Genomic DNA, 19,314 nt, shown 5'->3' on the forward strand with positions numbered 1-19,314 from the left:
GCAATCTGGCAGAGTCAGGTTAGGTCTACGACTCTACACAGCACGTCTTTATCTTTGCATTATCCCTGGACATAAAAGGTGGTTGCACACTAGACGCGTTTTTCAGAAAACCGATGGAGAAACGCTGCTAAAAAATCTGAAATCGCGCCCGGTGTGTGAGGACCTTAAGCCCGTTTTCCTGTGTGCTTCCCACTGACTGGCCACAGTGGCCAGCAGCCTGGTTTTTACTTGGTTGCATGCAGGTGTTTTGTACCAAAAATAGAAGATCGACAAACTCGGTGTGTTTCACTGTAATGGGTTGTGAGCTTGCAGGTCGTCTCTTTCCGATTTGTGACACCCTCGAGCAACTAAATAAAACTCAGGCATGAGAGCTGCTGAGCATGGAGAGCCAGAACAGACTGTCCAACTGGCCTTCACTCCAGACAGGGAGAGAGAGAGAGGAAGGAGATGAGATATACTACTGGGAAAAGAGGCTGATGGAGAGAGAGAGAGGACGGGAGACGGGAGTTTCCTCTCAGCTGTGATAGTAACTTCTCTCCTCTTAACCTCGATGATTGATTTCAAGGGGCTTTTCACTCTGGACTCTGCAGTTGATCTTGCAGAAGCCGTTTCCTGGTGCAAAACAAATTCCAGGTTCACTCCTTCAGTGTGGGAGTTGGCAACCTTATTTCATCCTCTTCGTCGCAGTTCCTCTTTCTCGCTCCTGTAAATATCCACAGTATAACACTTCATGAGCTCTGTGTATGCACAGTTTGCACACATATATTCAGTGTTAATATATTATTCACAAATTATTTCTCATCTCTTTTTCTCAATATCTTATGCATTTCCCCGAACCTCTGATAGTGAATCTCCTACACACGAGCAGAGCTTACTGTACAGTCCCTGCTGTACCTGCTGCTCTACAGTAAGTTAGATGGATCAAACCAATTATCTCTGCTGTACTTCTCCCATGTCCACTGCAGCTGTGCTTAGTCTCACCCCTGACACAGACACGGTCCATCTGGGCCAGCTGGGAATGGGTGAAGACTCCACAGAATATATACTGTACTGGTACTGGCTAAAATCACTCGGTTACACTCTGACTTTGTACTGTGATTTCCATTGGCAGCCTTCAGATCATAGATAGATAGATAGATGCTTTATTTGTCCTTTCGGAAATTTGTTTTGTGCACAGCAGTCATCAGGATATACATAAAACATATGCAAACAAACAGATCACACAGTACATAGACAATAAAGAAACAGTGCCAACAGAAGGCCACCAGTCATAGTTCCAAGAGGCATCACATCACACTTTATGCACGGAACTGAGATGGGGCCTGCTTGTTCATAAGTCCTATACTTATGGGAACAAACGATCTTGAGGCCCTAGCCTGCATGCACGTATTGCCTATTTTTCTTGTCACTTGCACAGATAGAGGAGTGAAGACATCTCACTTTCATTAGGTTTACGCTTTATTTATTTATTTTGCCACTGTAAGGTCTTTCCCCCCCTCCTTTTTGTGTGCTTTTTTAAACTCCAAAGATATTTTTCTGTTATGGTTTAAATAGAATGGCCATATTAAATCTGTTTGCATAAAAGGCAAGGCATTTAATGGTGAAATCAAGGAAAGGGCATTTTAAAAGATTTATCTGTCGATGAGTCACATTTAGCCATGACAACCTTGACCTGTCTAGACGAATTGGACACTTTAATGTGCGTGTAACCTCACAGATATACATCCACACAGGAACATGCAGTACACACAACACAGAGGAAATACAGTCTTCACCAATGACGAGCGCATGACACTGTGGACCTAGGAGCTTGAGGTGTACAAAGTTCCACTCCAAAATGCAGTAAAAATTAACATAATTTATGGATAATGGCAGTCACACGCTTCCACTTAACCACAGTGTCCTGACCTGCTATGCCCTCGTTTCCAGGATACTGTAGGGGGACAGGAGCCATGGCAGTGGTGCCGTTAGTTTGCAGAAGATGTTACCGGTACCTGGAGGCAACAGAGGAGAGACTAATAGTTTAAGACAAAAGGCCAGGGATAATGAGGAAAGATGAAGAGAAGCACAGAAGACTGGTTTAATCACTTTCACTTTCATCCCTATTTTGGTCATTACAGTAGTAGATCTACAAGCTCACGGCAGGCTAGTTTTTAATAGTATAAAATAGGGCCCAAGTTAAGGGAAAGGAGCTGAGCAGCTGAGCTAGCTAGTAAAATGGGGTAAATTTAAAAAAAATAAACCAAGATGAAGGCCAAAAGGTCAATTTTCACTCTCGTACTACTTACTACTCGTACTTACTTCCCTCCCCCCATCTTTCCCTCTACACCAAATCTCTTCGGCAAAAATAGCTGACTGAAATAGCTTGTTTTGTGGGTATATGTCATGAACCTCCACGTGTTGGGCTCTTCTGGTGAAACTCCTGGCTGTCAGGTGAAAAGAAGAGCTGCACGTCTATTAGAGGAGGCAAGTGGTGGTCTACACCCTCCCCTGACCAACAGTGAGGATTGGCAGTGACAGGGCACTGCAGTATAAGCAAAAGAAAAATCGCTGTAAGCTACAGTAATAGGCGTTGCGTCACAGTGGTCCACTTGATTTATGGACCATCGCCCTGTGGCCTGCTTGACTGGCCCAAGTGTCTTGGCCACTGTTTTCATAACACAGAAGTGTGGTTTTGGCCTCGACTTCCAACTCCTAAATTAAAGATCATTATTTTTCTTTTAAATTGGATTTCATCACAATGTTGGAATGGGGAAGAGATGCTCTTACACTCGCTAGGCTTAAAAGTAAAATGCTGAGTCATGTTGGTTCTTCATACTGACGTCTAGCTCTCCTTTAGTACTAATAATAGTGTATTATTTGGATTAATATTTACATTGTCATCAATTTTCCCATGAACACAGACCCCGTGTTGTAGATGAAGAGTTACTTGTCGGTCCTTTTATTGTTAATCAATCCACCTCAGAACAAGATCTTGATTTAGCGCCCCAGGATATTGACCGATCAATTACACTCACAGCCTTACACTACACACAGCTTAAAATCAAACTCTGCTGATGAAGTGATCTGATGGAGAGAGGCGATAAAACCACGTCTTCTTAACTTTTCTCACCATGTAGGGTCTCTGTCTTTGTACATACATGGTAAACCACGGTGTTATAAAATTAGAATATGACGGTGTTTGTGATTCCTCTGTGGTCGGGTCATACTCACTCCAGTGAATCATGTGTTCCACGGAGTTAGACCAAGCAACCATTGCTGGCACTGAGTCAATCCCCTCCCCTCTCCCTTGGCTGGAAGCCTGGCCACTGCCACAACTCTGGAAGATGGAAGATTGAAGATGTTCTGCAAGTAAGGCTAATTGTGTAGGTGTGATGTGTGTTGATGGAAATTTCTATGAGCTTTTTTAAACCCTTAGTCTCAACTTCTGCCCCTCAGCACAGGTTTTAGTGAGTATGTGAGCCAGGTTATTATTGCCATATTTTGCATGTGATTTATATCTCCACAAATGTACCAGACCACTCTTGACTGACATTTCTATTTTTTATTTGTTTTCAGAACAGGGTTTGATCTGGTCTGCTCTGCATATTTATTCTACCAATAATGCACTGAAAAGATTGCCATTCAAATTGTATTATTGAGAATGTGACTTAGAAAAACATAAGAAAACATTATCTCCGAAAACGCGTTTATGTATATTATTTTCTTTGAGAGATGGTTATTTGATAGTGAATGATGTTGGAAAGCTACAATACCATGAATCATCATTGTCAGATCTAGCAGAGGGTGTTAATTTACTTACCAATTATGGGCATTGGTATCACACCCAAAAATACATTATATCGTCCATTCCCTACCCTCAAATCCTGTAATCAGCCAAGCCATCCTCACTAGATGCATCATTGATGTATGCCCTATAGATTCCAGCACAGTAGAAAATAAGATTTCCAGGTCAATTTCTGCACGCAAAGGGTTCTATTGTAACACAGGATTTCATTGTGTAGGTGGCATTGACTTATGAGATCACAGGAATGTGTCATGAAAGTGACGTGGATGTTTGACATTGTAGTAAAATGCCACATATGCCTCTGCAATGCCTTGGCTCACGCACACAGCCCAAAACACTTGGCCATGCCCCATCTTCACGCAGCCCAACGTGGGGCTAAAGCTAGGCTGAACGCCTGCACTCACATGGCTGTATAAGGGCACAGCACTTGTGCTACAGTCAGTATAGAGAGAGTGGGAAAGAGGGAGGAGGAGGAGCGAGAGTGTGAGCGCCCATCTGGTAGTCCTTAAAACCTCTGGAATGCTTTTGCTTTAGTTACACAAACTAAACAAGCAATTCTCGCCAAGCCAAGAAGTCCTGTCTCTCCTCCTTAGGATTCAGACTCCTCTGCTTTTTCTCGTTCTCTCTCTCCATCTTGATAAATGTCTCTCTTTCTTGCCATCTCTCTCACCGTTCCATATCTGTTGGAAATTGACCTTGCATGATCAAATTTGAATGGCCTGGAAAGTGAGTGCAGTGAAATAAACGTTCTCAAATATCAGCCACCTCCCTGATTGGTAGAATGGAATTCCAAAAGAGAGTGAATCCAGCCGAAAGGCCCAGCTGTGCTTTTCGACTATGCTCCTCTGTCTGTGCAGACACATTCTGGCAGCCTCACCCACTGCCTCGCAGCCGCCCAAAACCCTGTGCTAAAGCGTCATTACTGTCACTGAGGGATGGTTCCTTCAATCCCTGTCCTAACGCATCATTACTGCTGCTGAGGGATGGCTCCTTCCATCCTTGACTCCTCAGCTTCCTTGCCTCCTTGGCTTCCTAGCCTCAGAGGGAGGAGTGAGGGATGAGAAAATAAAATCCACAGATCCATTTCTGCTTTAGGCATTATATGAAACCTGGTGTCGGACTGCATATTATAGTGCTTTTACACAGCTCATAGCAAAGCTTCATTCCATTTACACACACACACTCTGTGTGTAGCAGATTACAGTTTACTTTAGTTGTCGCATCTCACGTGTCTGTCAATGGATTTGGTGGTGTTTTGACTTGGGCAGTGTTAGTGCCACTAGAGCATTATATAATGATAGTTATCAAACACTGTGTAGTATCAAACAATGTGTGTGAGAGTGAGAGAAAAAACATGCCTACCCTTTCTCAAATGGGTGGCAGTGATTCAGGAGATAGTGGCAATCTAGTTTCCATTTAGGCCCTATGCAATCAATTCATGTAATGTCTATGAATTGATTGCATGGGGCCTAAATGGAAAAAAGACCACAAGGACTTTTTTTTGGTGCTATCCCTTTTGAACTGAGTGTTTGACTGTACTCTGTTGCTGTTTTTAAATGTATGTTCAATATACTAATCAATTGACAGTGACAACTCCATGTTTTGTCCTGATTTCTGCAGTCTGTCCCTTACCTGCTTCTGATGAGCGATTTGGTCTTGCATCGTTTTCTCCACTCTCGGGTGTGTGACTGTGAATGTGTGATGTAATGCACATCATAAAGCATCGTTGTCGATAAATGTGCTATAGAAATGAAGACCATTTACCATTTGGGCTATTAGATACTGGCTATACTGTGCACAGCTGTTCATGAGTTTTACCTTTCTCTTTCAGTATCTCTCTCTCCTCTCTCCTAGCCTTTACTGTCTTTGCCTTTCTCTCCCTTCTTGACCTCGTTATTCACTGCAGTTAGAGATTCCACTCTGTGTGTGTGTGTGTGTGTGTGTGTGTGCATTTGGTCCTTGATGCTGTGGTTTATTTGAAGCTAGTAGTTGAAAGAATCCTAAATGATGACTTTGTTGACATATAGTGACACGTCTGCTCCTCTTGGGGTCTGGGTGGCTTAACACTGTTGCTGTGCAAGGTACTGTTTATGTGACAAATCAAAACTTTGACGGACTCTCTCCCTCTCTCTCCCTCTCCCTGCCTATGACTTTCTCCATGCGGCCGTCCCACCCTCTAGATATTCGCCACCCAGAGGAGCTGTCACTGCTGCGTAAGCCTCGTGATCCCAAGAAGAAGAAGAAAAAGCTGGAGGAAGCTGAGGAGCAGGCTCTGGAGATGGATGGTCCTCTGCTAACCCCTGGATCAGGTAATGTCCGAGGCCTGGAGCTCCTTCTGCTCACGAGAATCCCTTCGCCTCCTACCACTGGGAATAGGATTCGTCCAAAGCAAAAACTCTATATACAGTACTCTGTGATCGGCCGATCGGTCTCCAAATGATTTGATCTGTTATCGGCAATTTACCCTATCTGGAGAAACCGATCTTCAGGTATATAGTATAATATCATTCTGCATCTTTGTGACAGGCCTAAACATTCTCTCCTTCCTCACCACACACAGGAACAGTTTTGTTGTGGGTTTACTTTTTACATATAATAAGGCCGACATTGTTTTTGAGGGGCGCCAGCCCCTCCTATACACAATGTTTGTCTTTAGTTCAATGTTTGTTTTGTTGCCATTGACGATGAAGGGAAAATGTACGTCATAATGTGCCTCATTTCGTCATATTGTCTCTTTATTGTTAATGTCATTCACCTAATCAACATGAGCTAGACTTTATATATTAGCGCCCCTCACTTCACACAGGTTTGATTGTTTTTTCTGCCTCAGGACTAAATGGGTTAATGTCTGCAACAGGTTGACTAGCAGGTTCCTCTGATTCTTTACAGAGCATCTTTCCTCTGCTCTTTTTTCTAATTGCCCCTGTGGTTTGTAACCACTAAAGCTGCAGATTGCTGCACCCTGTCTTCTACTAGTGACCAAATAAGAATGTGTGAGTTTGAGGCCGCTGCCGTGGAGCTGCAGACCTGGCTCTCTCCGCTCCTTGGCAGGGTGGACGAAGAATGGCTGAGATTCCACACATAGTTGGTCACGCTGCCATTTTAAACCCAACCCGGGATACACACAACTACACTCACTCCTCCCTACCTCCCTACGTCCCTGCACCAGTGATGACACGGTTACAGCCATGTGAGTTGAGAGTGGCAGGACAGGACTGGCCATGTTGCTGTCTCATTAGTTAGCATTATAGGGGACACTCACTCACTCAGTAACATGCTAACTCTATAAGGCAATGTGAATGGGGCTCATTGTCTGGTTTGGTAGAGAGCGGCTGCCCCTCCCCTGCCCTGCCCTTCTCTGTCCTGTGCACAAGTTCTCGACCCTTTCCCCACAGACTGGAGGTTTATCGGACCTCTGTTTAGAGCTGCACAGTGAGAGTGAACAAATGGAACCATATGGACCCACAATGGTCCGTCCTGGAGCCTCTCAGAGTTATACATGTATAAATGAACAATTTCACTTAGGATTTGTTTTTGTGCACTCCCAAATGAACTGCAAGCTACATAATGTGAAAACACACTATATAGGACTGCTCTGATGTTTAGCTAAAAACTATATTGCACTGAGCCAAGAGCAGAAGGAGTTAAAGTCCATGTTTATTTCAGGAGCTACCAAGCGACATTCACACCCTGTGTTTTGTCTCTTCTCCATCTCAAGGGTGGGTTTCATTACGATCTCTCTGCATGCACTTCCCCTCAGTCTAGAAGTGAACTCCCGCCACCCCCAGTGCACCGCTTGAATAAATACACTGGTTTCTTCTCTGTGGGTGATTGTGGTCACGTTACGGTGGTGAAAAGGAACAGAGCATCAAGAGGAATGTGCAGAATCTGTTTTCCTGTACCGATGTTGTACTCTCCCTATCTCTCTTGTCTTCTCCCTATCTCTTTTTCTCTGACTCACCCCACACACAACACAACACAACACATGCATGCATACATACATACATTTAGTCACACATCCTACCGCCCCCTCCCAATGAATCACATGCTATAGTAGACTGTATTTCATGGCCAAGTTGCAGAGAGTTATTCCGTCCCCCTGTGGTGAAGGGCCTGGCCTCTTACCCCGGGTCTCCTGATAGGAATCACAAGGGCCAGGCTGTACAGACAGGCAGCGACGCAATCAGCTCACTGCCTGATCAACCAGAACCACTAATCTCACCCCCACAGCCAACTGCTGCTGGTTGTACCTCTACACTCCACCCCACAGAGACCCAGAGGCAGACTATATTTCCTCTCTAGTTGTAGATTTTATATTTTTGAGGCACTAGCCCCTCCTATATTCAGCTATAGTGTATATTTTCATCTTACACAAATTGACAATGAAAGGAGAATTTACGTCTTATGTGGACGAGCAAATCGGCTATTTTTGTCCTACACAAATTCCCATTGACAATGAATGGATGATGTACGATGATAAGAGCGCCACTTCACTTCACACGGGTGTGATTCTTTTTGTTATATGGAAACGTATGTCTTTTGCACACAATAAATGTATTTGTGACAGATGCATAGGTAAAGTAATATAATCAAAGACGTTTCTTCGAACATGGTCTTTGACATTTAGCAAATGTCTGACCATGTGCACTGCTGCGCATTATCACTTTTCTTAGACTCCAGGCCGTGCCATCTTTTAGTTCCAAAACCACAACCTCCGCCTTTAGGTGGGTCATTTTATCAATGCCAGTCCGTGTAACAGAACGATACTTAAATCTTTACAGTACTGCTCGTTTTGAGTTTGAATGCCATGTTAGTTACTAATCCTCAGCTGTTCTTATGAGTCGAGACTATGTTGTCAGACCACTCCGTCCCACTTCGCCTGTCACTTCTACTGCCTCACTCTTTTATAAATAATTAGCCCAGTCTGTCAGTATGGAGAATGACATTCCTTGGATATCCAGCAGTGCACATCTGTGCTGCAGTGTATATATGCAGGAGTAGGTCACATTGACCAACACCCTGCCCTGCCTGGGTTTGTAATAGGCCACGTTGGGTTTGAATGGCTATGAATGGGTGCATGGAAATTGAGCCACGATTGGGCAAACTGAGTCATCTGAGGCTGGCAGTTGCTGGCCGTGGAAACATTGCACCTCGTTCTTCTATTTTCCTGTATTCTTCTCCTCTCCTCTCCTCTCCTCTCCTCTCCTCTTCTCTTCTCTTCTCTTCTCTTCTCTTCTCTTCTCTTCTCTTCCCCTCCCCTCGTCCTTCATCTTTCTTCCATTGCTTTTCTTTACTCCTTCCCTGTCTTTCTTTCTTTCTCTCCTTCCATCTTAGCCTCTGAGATAATATACATCGGACCTGTCAAAGGTAAGCTGTCCTCTTCTGTCCCTTCATGTTTTCTGCACTGCTTTCTCCTCCTTGCTTCGCCTCCCTCTCCTCCTCCAACCCTCACCCCTACAGCTGGAGTGCTCAGGGTCACCTGACAAGCTATAACCTTAGGAACCAGCTGCCGAGTCACCTGACTGCTCCGACAGAGGAAGTCAGCTGATTTTTGGTGGTCACATGACAAAAGCTTTGCCTCCCATCAGAATTCAACTTGAAGCTCAAAACAATTATAACTTCCAGAACAAGCTCATTGCTCATTGCTGATGTTTGTTGTTTTGCTGGCCACTTTGAAGCACACAGGAGCCATAAATGTTTCCAAAGGAGGAGAAAATATAGATAGATATGTGTGTGTATATATATATATATATATATATATATATATATTAAAAAATAAATATATATATAATTCACATTTTTTTACAGTACCATTCTTATTATAGTGTACTAGGACATATTGTACTGTATGAAAATCGGACATTCCCTTTCTGGAATGTGTTGGGACTGAGAGCTAGCTCTCCAATGCACCGACAAAAATAAAAAAAACTCCTATAAAACCCATCAAAACGCATTGTTTTGCATAGAAATTGTCCTGCTCGCAGAACTCATTGGGAAGTGTAAAAAAGATTTTCACATCCTCAATAGAAGAATAAGATTCTCTTTAAATATTGACAGATAGTGGGTATATTGGTCATAAATTGTATCTCAAATAAAGGAAACACACACACACACACACACACAAAACGCTTGTGTTGAATCCCCCCAGAGTTTACATCAAGCCTCACACAACCCTCTACCACTCCCCCTGTGTGAGAGAATTAGGGAGTCGAGGCATGTTAACATTCTCCATGTCTTCACCCTGTGTTGCACTCGGATGGGGAGTGAGAGTAAACGTGGGATTGCCTCGTTGCCTGTTGTTGTCTCCATCTATACTTCTTCTCTCTGGATACTTGGGATTCCTCCAGAGACCATAGGGGACATGGGAGTACTCTCCATGACCTGATGAACTCTGCATTAGAGCCTTGAAAGAACCCTTAAACAGCCTCCCCAAAAACCTTTCCTCTAGGGATGGTGTCGCCATGGCCTGTACCCTGTTCTCATGACCTACAGGCGGGCGTGCACACACACACAGACACACACACACACACACACACACACACACACACACACACGGCTCACTTCCTGTTATTAGTAAAAATATGGTTTGGTCACTGTTGCTTCTTGACCCAATACACAGGGAGTGGGGGTATTGGTCAGTGTGTGGCCATTCATCTGGGCCAGAAGTACTCCATAGAGCCAGCGAAGAGAAAGTGTGACAGCTTCTGCTTGATCTTGCATTTATTTATCTATGAAAAGACCAAATCTAGAGTTAATTTATATTGCCGATAGCATGACGCAACAGTCCACTCCAGAACATTATCATTTTTAGTCACTTTAACCACTTAAATTTAAACCCTATATACAGTACTTAGTAGTCCCCAAGTTATACATACTTCCTTTTCCCCTCTACGCCACATCTCTTCCCTGAAAATACAAGCTCACAACGTGTTGTTTTGTCTATTTTCATCGAATATCTGCCTATTTTTGGTGACTGTTTGCCTATTATGACATGCCCAGAATTGGGATGCTAGCCTAGGATTCATGTAGTTAAATGACGTTTTATATTTACAATGTACAATATATAGTGGGTTATTATTATTTGTTCCGTGCCATTTTTTTGGTCAACATTAAAATCCTTGTGACCGCCTCATCTCCTTCCCTCCCTCCTCCCTGCGGCTGGTTGTGCTGTAATTTGCTGTGTGCAGTGCAGTCTGCAGTGCAATGCACTGCAGGGTTTTCATTGTGAACAAATGTGATCATATTGTGCATCATCTGCATGCCTGACGTGCATCAATCTTGCCATCAGCAGAAGGGATCTACTGTAGTTGAAGCCACTCATTTGCAAAGGGCTCGCTGGTAGTCACGCTGTTGACCGCAAGCTGATGTGACGAGGTTGCATCTGTGTGTGCTGTTGTGCAAATGTCGATTTTCTTGGCTATATTACTTTTTAAAATTATTGTGTATTTTTTATAGATAAACAAATCAAGGCAAATTTTATTTTCTAAAATGACGCGTCGCAAGCTTATGTAGATCTGCTTGTATATCAACACTTCTTTTTCCTGTTGCACCCCTAGCAGGCATGTGTGTTGGTATTGGATGAATTTAAGAATGCACATTCCTCTGCAAGATAGTTTGTACATTTCATGACAAAACAACTAGATATAGCAAAGTGTGAATTATATTGAACTGACTGCTGTGTGATTGGTGTCAAAGTGACCACTTCAGTCCACCACAACCTGTGACTAACCACTGACCGTATGTTTTCCAGGGAGTATCTACTCCAGCCCAGGTCTGTACAGTAAGACCATGACACCGACCTATGACTCCAGAGATGGAAGCCCCTTGTCACCCACCACCGCCTGGTTTGGGGACAGCCCCCTCTCGGAGGGCAACCCCAGCATTCTCGCCGTCAGCCAGCCAATCTCCTCGCCCGACATCTTGGCCAAACTTTACAAGCATCAGTCCCTCCTGGACAAGGCTAAAATCAACCAGGGGTGAGCCTTACTTCAGTGGAATTCACGAAATGTCCCATTTGAGGAATGCAACTGGGCGCAACTGAGCCTTCACACTGTGTTTTAACACGGTGAATGTGTTAAATGAGCCTTCACACTGTGTTTTAACACGGTGAATGTGTTAAATGAGCCTTCACACTGTGTTTTAACACGGTGAATGTGTTAAATGAGCCTTCACACTGTGTTTTAACACGGTGAATGTGCATTGTGTCTTTGCAGGTGGTTGGACTCGTCCCGGTCCCTGATGGAGCAGGATGTGAAGGAGAACGAGGTCCTGCTGCTGCGGTTTAAATATCACAGCTTCTTTGACCTCAACCCCAAGGTACGACCCATAGACCCTTACTCAACCCCAAGGTACGACCCATAGACCCTTACTCAACCCCAAGGTACGACCCATAGACCCTTACTCAACCCCAAGGTACGACCCATAGACCCTTACTCAACCCCAAGGTACGACCCATAGACCCTTACTCAACCCCAAGGTACGACCCATAGACCCTTACTCAACCCCAAGGTATGACCCATAGACCCTTACTCAACCCCAAGGTACGACCCACAGACCCTTACTCAACCCCAAGATACGACCCATAGACCCTTACTCAACCCCAAGGTACGACCCACAGACCCTTACTCAACCCCAAGATACGACCCATAGACCCTTACTCAACCCCAAGGTACGACCCACAGACCCTTACTCAACCCCAAGGTACGACCCACAGACCCTTACTCAACCCCAAGATACGACCCATAGACCCTTACTCAACCCCAAGATACGACCCATAGACCCTTACTCAACCCCAAGGTACGACCCACAGACCCTTACTCAACCCCAAGGTACGACCCACAGACCCTTACTCAACCCCAAGATACGACCCATAGACCCTTACTCAACCCCAAGGTACGACCCACAGACCCTTACTCAACCCCAAGGTACGACCCACAGACCCTTACTCGATAGCTGGATAGTTATATGGGTGTACGGAGGCTAGTCCTGGTGGTTCACAGGGCTAAAGAACGTACTACTACATACACACATCATGGGTTTAACAATGTGATCATGGACTCATGATTTGTGTTGTGCTCCCACATGGGTACAGTACAACCACCCTCCCTTCCCTTTCCACTGCAGTACTGTACACTCTAACAAAGCATACAATAAGCTTAAACTATTTTTAGAGGATACACAGTGATGACACAACAAAAACATATTTCTCCGTTGTTCACACAGCAGACCACATGATTCTCTATTGTTTTTTTGTTCTTTTTTTTTAACCTGAGGAAAGATAATTACTGTGTAATGGCAAGCTCACTGATGATTTTAGGTTGGCTAACTAAAAGGTCCTTACTTTTCTGTTCATGTACTTGGAACTAAAGACTTGTGGTGACGCTGTAAACCCCACCCATCTGATACTCCCAAGGGAATAGAACAAGCGCAAATAATTATGTGCAAAGTATTTCACCTACACAATGTACACATAGGTTGTGTGTCCTCCTGTGCATGCAAGTTGACTTGGGGTGTGTGTAACTGTTCTCCACTCATCCCTGCAGTATGATGCCATCAGGGTGAACCAGTTGTATGAACAGTCCAAATGGGCCATCCTGTTGGAGGAAATCGAGTGCACAGAGGAGGAAATGATGATGTTCGCCGCCTTGCAGGTAAATAGACGTGTGTGTGTGTGTGTGTGTGTTTGTGTGTGTGTGTGTGTGTGTGTGTGTGTGTGTGTGTGTGTGTGGTGCGTTTGTCTGACTGTGCATGAATGGGTTCAGCAGTGCATTGTCAGTGTCTGAGGACCTGCAGTTCTTCTCATTAAGCAAATTGCCTTTTCAACCACAAGCTAATGAATTGGATGGGCGTTCAGCCCAGAGCTGAGTCTGTTCTGCTGTGGTATGCATACTAAAAGTTGGCTATTTGTTACATTGTTGCAGAGAGAGAGAGCTAATCAGGGTATTATCGCCCATCCTCCCTGTGGGCTGCTGCAGTATTACAAGGCTTTTGAACAAAATGTCCCCGGTGAATTATTCATTATAATTTGCAGAACAGTAATTCACTTGGCCCCACTCAATTAAATGGTGTATATTATAATGTTATGAATATGAACATATACTACTTTAACTGACTGATCCACTGAATGGCCATATAAGTGTGAAAATATTGAAATGACGCGACGGGGACCCTGAAGAGTCCTGTCAGCTTAGCGGTATAGCAGATTTGCCCCCTGGTCCACCCCTTTTGAGGGGCGCTAGCTCCTCCAATGCATGGCTTTTGAAGATTACGTCATGTGGCACCACGTCTTGTCGTCTATGGACATTTTAATGTTTGTTTAGAGCACTTAATGATGTAAATTTGCCAGCCAAATCTATAGGACTTTAATGTTTGTTTAGGGCACAAAATGACGACGTAAGACGTCATGTGGCCAATATAAATACATTTTGTGACTGATTCCGTTTTATACAATAAAACACTGCATTCATGTCTTGTAACCTAGTGGCAGTGAATCTGAAATCGTGTGGCAGCCACAGTGGGTGCCCCTCACTTCACACAAGTGTGATTTTTTTCAATCCTACTGTAACAAATCATTTCTTGTATTGTTTTGGTTGCAGACTTTTCTAAAATGAGATCTAGTCTTGAGGCATTAAGGAGCTTCTAACTTAACTGTGTCCAGCAAACGAAAAAACACAAAGCCGGCCTGGGCCGGCCGAGCGGTCCAGGCACCTAGGCTGGTAATCCAGCCTGACTGCGTTTTGCCGGTTCGAGTCCCGATCCCGACGACCTTTGCCGCATGTCTTCCCCCCCATCTCTCTCCCCCTTTCCTGTCATAATACTGTAAAAATCTATCAATAAAGATAAAAAGCCCAAAACATATCTTAAAGGAGGAAAAAAAAGCCTTATGAATTTCTATAGACAGACATCTGGCCCGCTAACATGAGTGCCCTTCAGTAACTTCAGCTTTGTTCAAAAGTTTGTTGGAGACATCAAGCACATGACTGCTTTAATATGAACAGCGTAACGTAATGATGGAAGATACATGCACAGAGTTGAGGGGGAAGTGAATGAGACCCTTTTGCCCCCTCAGTCTGGGGGTGCTATTTCCGACCGTCGTAAAGCTTGGGTGCCAAGACCTGAGGACGCCACCCTGTCCTCACCCCTGTGGTAATTATAGAGCATCTTGAGCCACTGGATGGAGACCCTCAGCACAGACCACCCACCTCCACTAGCCTGAGACCTGCTCAAATTCCTCCACAAGTCCACGTAGAACACTCAGAGGTGTTAGGTGTTTTTCATCAGAGGATAGTTATAATTACACAGTACAGTAGCTGGTTTCCGGTTTCCCCCTCATGAGGCACTAGCTAAAAAGGCTAATCAGAATGGTGTGTTTAGATTAGCAGCTAGTCTGTCGCTACCTGTCTGTTAGCACCGTGCCACCTCTATTTCAGTTGGGTAGTATTAGGCCGATGTTTGCGACAGCTAACATTTCACCAGCCTGGGTCTGAAGGGGTGTGTGCAGGGGTGAGCCTCACTGAGAAGTGATTGTCTGAGTGTTGTAGCTGGGTGACTGACGTTAGCAAGGTATAATCTGTGTCAGTGTGGCTTTACTGGCTTGGCAATTAATTCAAGTGTGTTAATCAGCCATTTAGTTTGTCCTGGACAATTAGAGAGTGAGAATACTTGGCACACACACACACACACACACACACACACACGCACGCGCGCGCGATAAACAATATACATAGACTTGACAGGCATAGACATACTGCCATGGAGAACCCTTTGTTCCACATTCTGTAACCTTACCTTACTATAGCTTATGTCTTTCTCTCTCTCGCACTCTCTCTCGACAGCTGTTCATTCATATATTGGAGGGGGATGGTGTGGGGTTGACATTATAAATACCATTTGTCAACAAGTTGTATTTAGTGTTGGTGACTCACGCTAGGAGGAAACCATGGTGAGATCTCCTGTAATGGGAGGATCATGGCCAGTTGACTTGCTATTTCCATTGTTAGAAAGAAAAAAGTACAATTCCTAAAACCCACAGTATCGCCACAGTAAAGACAAATGTATAGTTGGTTACAGTTGAAAGATGTGCTGAGAATTTAGTGTTCAGACTTCAGAGCCTCCTACTCGTTTCCCCTTCTAAATCATTGACCAAATCCCCTCCCTCAACCTTCATAGAAAAGCCACTTTCTCACAGATCTCAAAACGTCTGGTTTTGTCTGGTTTTACATGGTGCATACTGGCACCATTTCCAAGCATAACTCCTAAATGAGCCCTCAAGTATTTATGAGGTGATTATCACAGAGCAATTCGCTTTATATAAAAAGGTTTAGTGGTTGCCCACCAGGGACATGCATAGCAGGAAGACCTATAGAAATCAGCAAAAATGTCGAATAAGGCATTTGACGAGCTGGCAGAATGTATCTCAATCACTTGTTTAATGCCAAGGACTAGTGATTTTATTACTAGTAGCATTCATATAAGGCTGGTTAAGAAAGACATTCACAACAGAAGGATGCACATTGGCAATATGTAACTTATCCAACCCTGAATTTGTCCTTGCCATTGTACTGTATTATTATTATTTTTATTTATTTTTTGGACGGTGCATCATTAACAAATGAATGGCACGGCTTTCGGTGTTGCTCGACGGTTGACCAACAGTGGCCGGGTTGATTATCTATATTTTCTGAGTTTGTTATTGTGAAGTGTTTCTAAAATTCTGTATAAAAATTCAACAGACTTCTTTTTGTCTTTCTCTTCCTCAGTATCACATCAACAAGCTGTCAATCATGTCTTCAGACAACCACATGAACAACAGTGAGAAAGAGGTGGATGAGGTGGATGCAGCGCTTTCAGACTTGGAGATAACCTTGGAAGGAGGGAAGACCTCTAACACGCTGGTATGAACAACATCCATCCATGCTAGATCTTCTCATTCACTACAGTGAAATCTTTAAGGCCCCGGATTAGATGAAACAAACTTGTATCAATGTATTTGTTCCACTCCCATATACATTAAACACGAGTTCCACACTTCCAAATATGAAGTGTAGTGAAATCACAATCACACAGCTATTTTAAACTACAGATTCATGAACCAGAATTAGAGACGTCTTCTTTTGATGGTAGATATATCCAGCACACATACTGATCCAATGGCAGGGAGCTATATTATGGCTACAGTGAGACATCACACTAACTTTGCATGGGTCGCTTAATATAACATTGTTCTGTCTGCCCCGCCTGGAAAAGTTACATTTATACAGAATTTCACAGGAAGTTGCAAAAGCAGTGTTGTCTTGAGTATTATTTAACAATGACTTGGGAAACCTAGAGTCAGAACTGAGCTCATTGTTTTGGTTATGTTTGACCACCATGTATTTGTTCATAGCAACATTAATTGAACCGTCCCCATGGCGTTTGTTCTTCTCTTTCTCCTAGGGTGACATCACATCTATTCCTGAACTAGCTGACTATGTCAAAGTGTTCAAGTAAGTCCAGATCTACAGAAAACCACTAATTCACTTTGCCTCTGACACACTCAAGACCCTCAGGTAGTGCGTGCAAAGACTTTTTGCTTTTGTCCAAAGGATGTAGCACCTATCGGGCAAAATCAGGAAATATTTTCTGGCTAACTGGGAGAAGTGTTGCCTGTTTTGCATCAGCGTAATGAGGGCGGATTGTTTGCCAACAAACATTTGCAAGCTGAGATTACATTTTAAAGTTTGGCTTGGGGAAACTCATCATCACAATGGGTCTTTTTAAAGCATATTTCATTTTTTGGATCAAAGCCCTTGCTGACAGGCAGGTAGCCCTTGCGGTTTGAAAGTCTCCTAATGTATATAAACTGCAGGTGGTATTATGTCCTCTATAATGGTCTCTGTTAATGTTCACGCCCAATGCTGGCTCTTCTCCCATTCATCATGCTGACTTTGCACTAAAGCCTATAAAACATTCTCTCCCTTCCTCTCTACTGTGCTTACTTACCGTCTCCCCTTCCCCAGCATCTCTCTACTTGTCTCTCTCTACTGTGCTTATTTACTGCCTTCCCTTCCCCAGCCCCTCTTGGCCATTGATTTAGAAAGGATGGGTTTTTACATTTGAGGTTTGACGGCTCTCTGTGTTGTCGTATATTTTCCAGGCCTAAGAAACTGACTTTGAAAGGCTATAAGCAGTACTGGTGCACGTTCAAGGATATCACAATTTCCTGTTACAAGAGCAAAGAGGAGGCACACGGGACACCTGCTCACCAAATGAATCTTAGAGGTACAAAAAACATTAAACATGCACACACACACACACACACACACACACACACACACACACACACACACACACACACACACACACACACACACACACACACACACACACACACACACACACACACAGGTTACAAGAATGAACACAGGTTAAAAGAATGCACCCCTTTTTTTCCTCTTGACATGAGGATGTGATCCATAGTGGTGTGTGTGAAGAATGAGTGTGACCTTTGACCCCTCCCTCCCTCATTGAACTATGGCTTTCCCTGCATAGGCTGTGAGGTAACACCAGATGTCAACATCTCTGGTCAGAAATTCAACATAAAGTTGCTAATCCCAGTGGCCGACGGCATGAACGAGATCTGGCTTCGGTGTGATACGGTGAGTTTTGCACACACTGGAGTTGACTTACATATACGTATCCTACATATAAATAAGGAAACCTCTGCCCGTCTGTCACTCTGTTCCGCATGGTTCTCCTCAGTGGGTTGAGCAATTGATCTGAACTTGCATGGCATTGACCATTAGCACAAGCAGACAGTGACAAAGCTCGTTTTTCACTCTCCCAAAATACAAGCTATAAATGTATTAATTTATGTTGGGTAGCAATGTAATAAGGTGATTAAACTCCCTGTCAGTGAATTATCTCCCGACAATGACCACCTAGCCAGATATTATCCCTTTACATAATGTTTAGATGTTTATGACATAACATAACTCATTCAACTCTCTCACTTCCCCCTTGGCTCGCCACAACAGGAGAAGCAGTATGCCCACTGGATGGCCGCGTGTCGCCTGGCCTCCAAAGGAAAGACCATGGCGGATAGCTCTTATAACCTGGAGGTGCAGAACATTCTGTCCTTCCTCAAGATGCAGCACATGAACCCTGACCCCCAGTATATCGCCGAGCCAATCACCACCGACATAAACCCAGAGTGCCTGGTGTCCCCACGTTACCTTAAGAAGTACAAGAACAAGCAGGTAAGTCCCGAGAAAGAGTTGCAGTCGAGAATGTTGCCGATGGTGCATGGCGAGATGGTGGATACTAGTCCCACCAGCCACAACCAAGTGACACATAATAATAAACTAGAATAGCAGGATCGTAATGTAGGAAAATGGTCTACTGGTAAGCTGTCTTGTGACGAGAAGGTCACAGGTGTAATTCCCACAACAAAAGAATGTCTAATTATGTGTCAAACATGTATTGACACCCTGGATAAGAGCCACAGCTAACAGACTATCACATGGCCAGGCATGTTGCTCTTATATCAT

At 43.9% G+C, this 19,314-nt stretch overlaps 1 protein-coding gene across 4 annotated transcripts in view; it reads left to right on the forward strand.

Annotated features, from left to right (window-relative positions):
* fermt2 (FERM domain containing kindlin 2) overlaps positions 1-19,314 on the forward strand; it is a 49,000-nt gene that overhangs the window by 21,006 nt on the left and 8,680 nt on the right. For 2 of the 4 annotated variants that reach the window (XM_080783504.1, XM_080783505.1), the window contains exons 4-13: positions 5,968-6,096; positions 9,122-9,154; positions 11,538-11,763; positions 12,001-12,103; positions 13,330-13,437; positions 16,546-16,680; positions 17,222-17,271; positions 17,922-18,046; positions 18,317-18,423; positions 18,802-19,023. In XM_080783504.1, the coding sequence (XP_080639630.1) occupies positions 5,968-6,096; positions 9,122-9,154; positions 11,538-11,763; positions 12,001-12,103; positions 13,330-13,437; positions 16,546-16,680; positions 17,222-17,271; positions 17,922-18,046; positions 18,317-18,423; positions 18,802-19,023 (1,238 nt within the window). The remainder of the gene's footprint in view (positions 1-5,967; positions 6,097-9,121; positions 9,155-11,537; positions 11,764-12,000; positions 12,104-13,329; positions 13,438-16,545; positions 16,681-17,221; positions 17,272-17,921; positions 18,047-18,316; positions 18,424-18,801; positions 19,024-19,314) is intronic. The other 2 variants (XM_080783506.1, XM_080783507.1) reach the window with 1 other exon arrangement.

The sequence above is a fragment of the Protomyctophum bolini genome (assembly GCF_963924005.1).
Source record: "Protomyctophum bolini genome assembly, chromosome: 15".
Taxonomy (NCBI): domain Eukaryota; kingdom Metazoa; phylum Chordata; class Actinopteri; order Myctophiformes; family Myctophidae; genus Protomyctophum; species Protomyctophum bolini.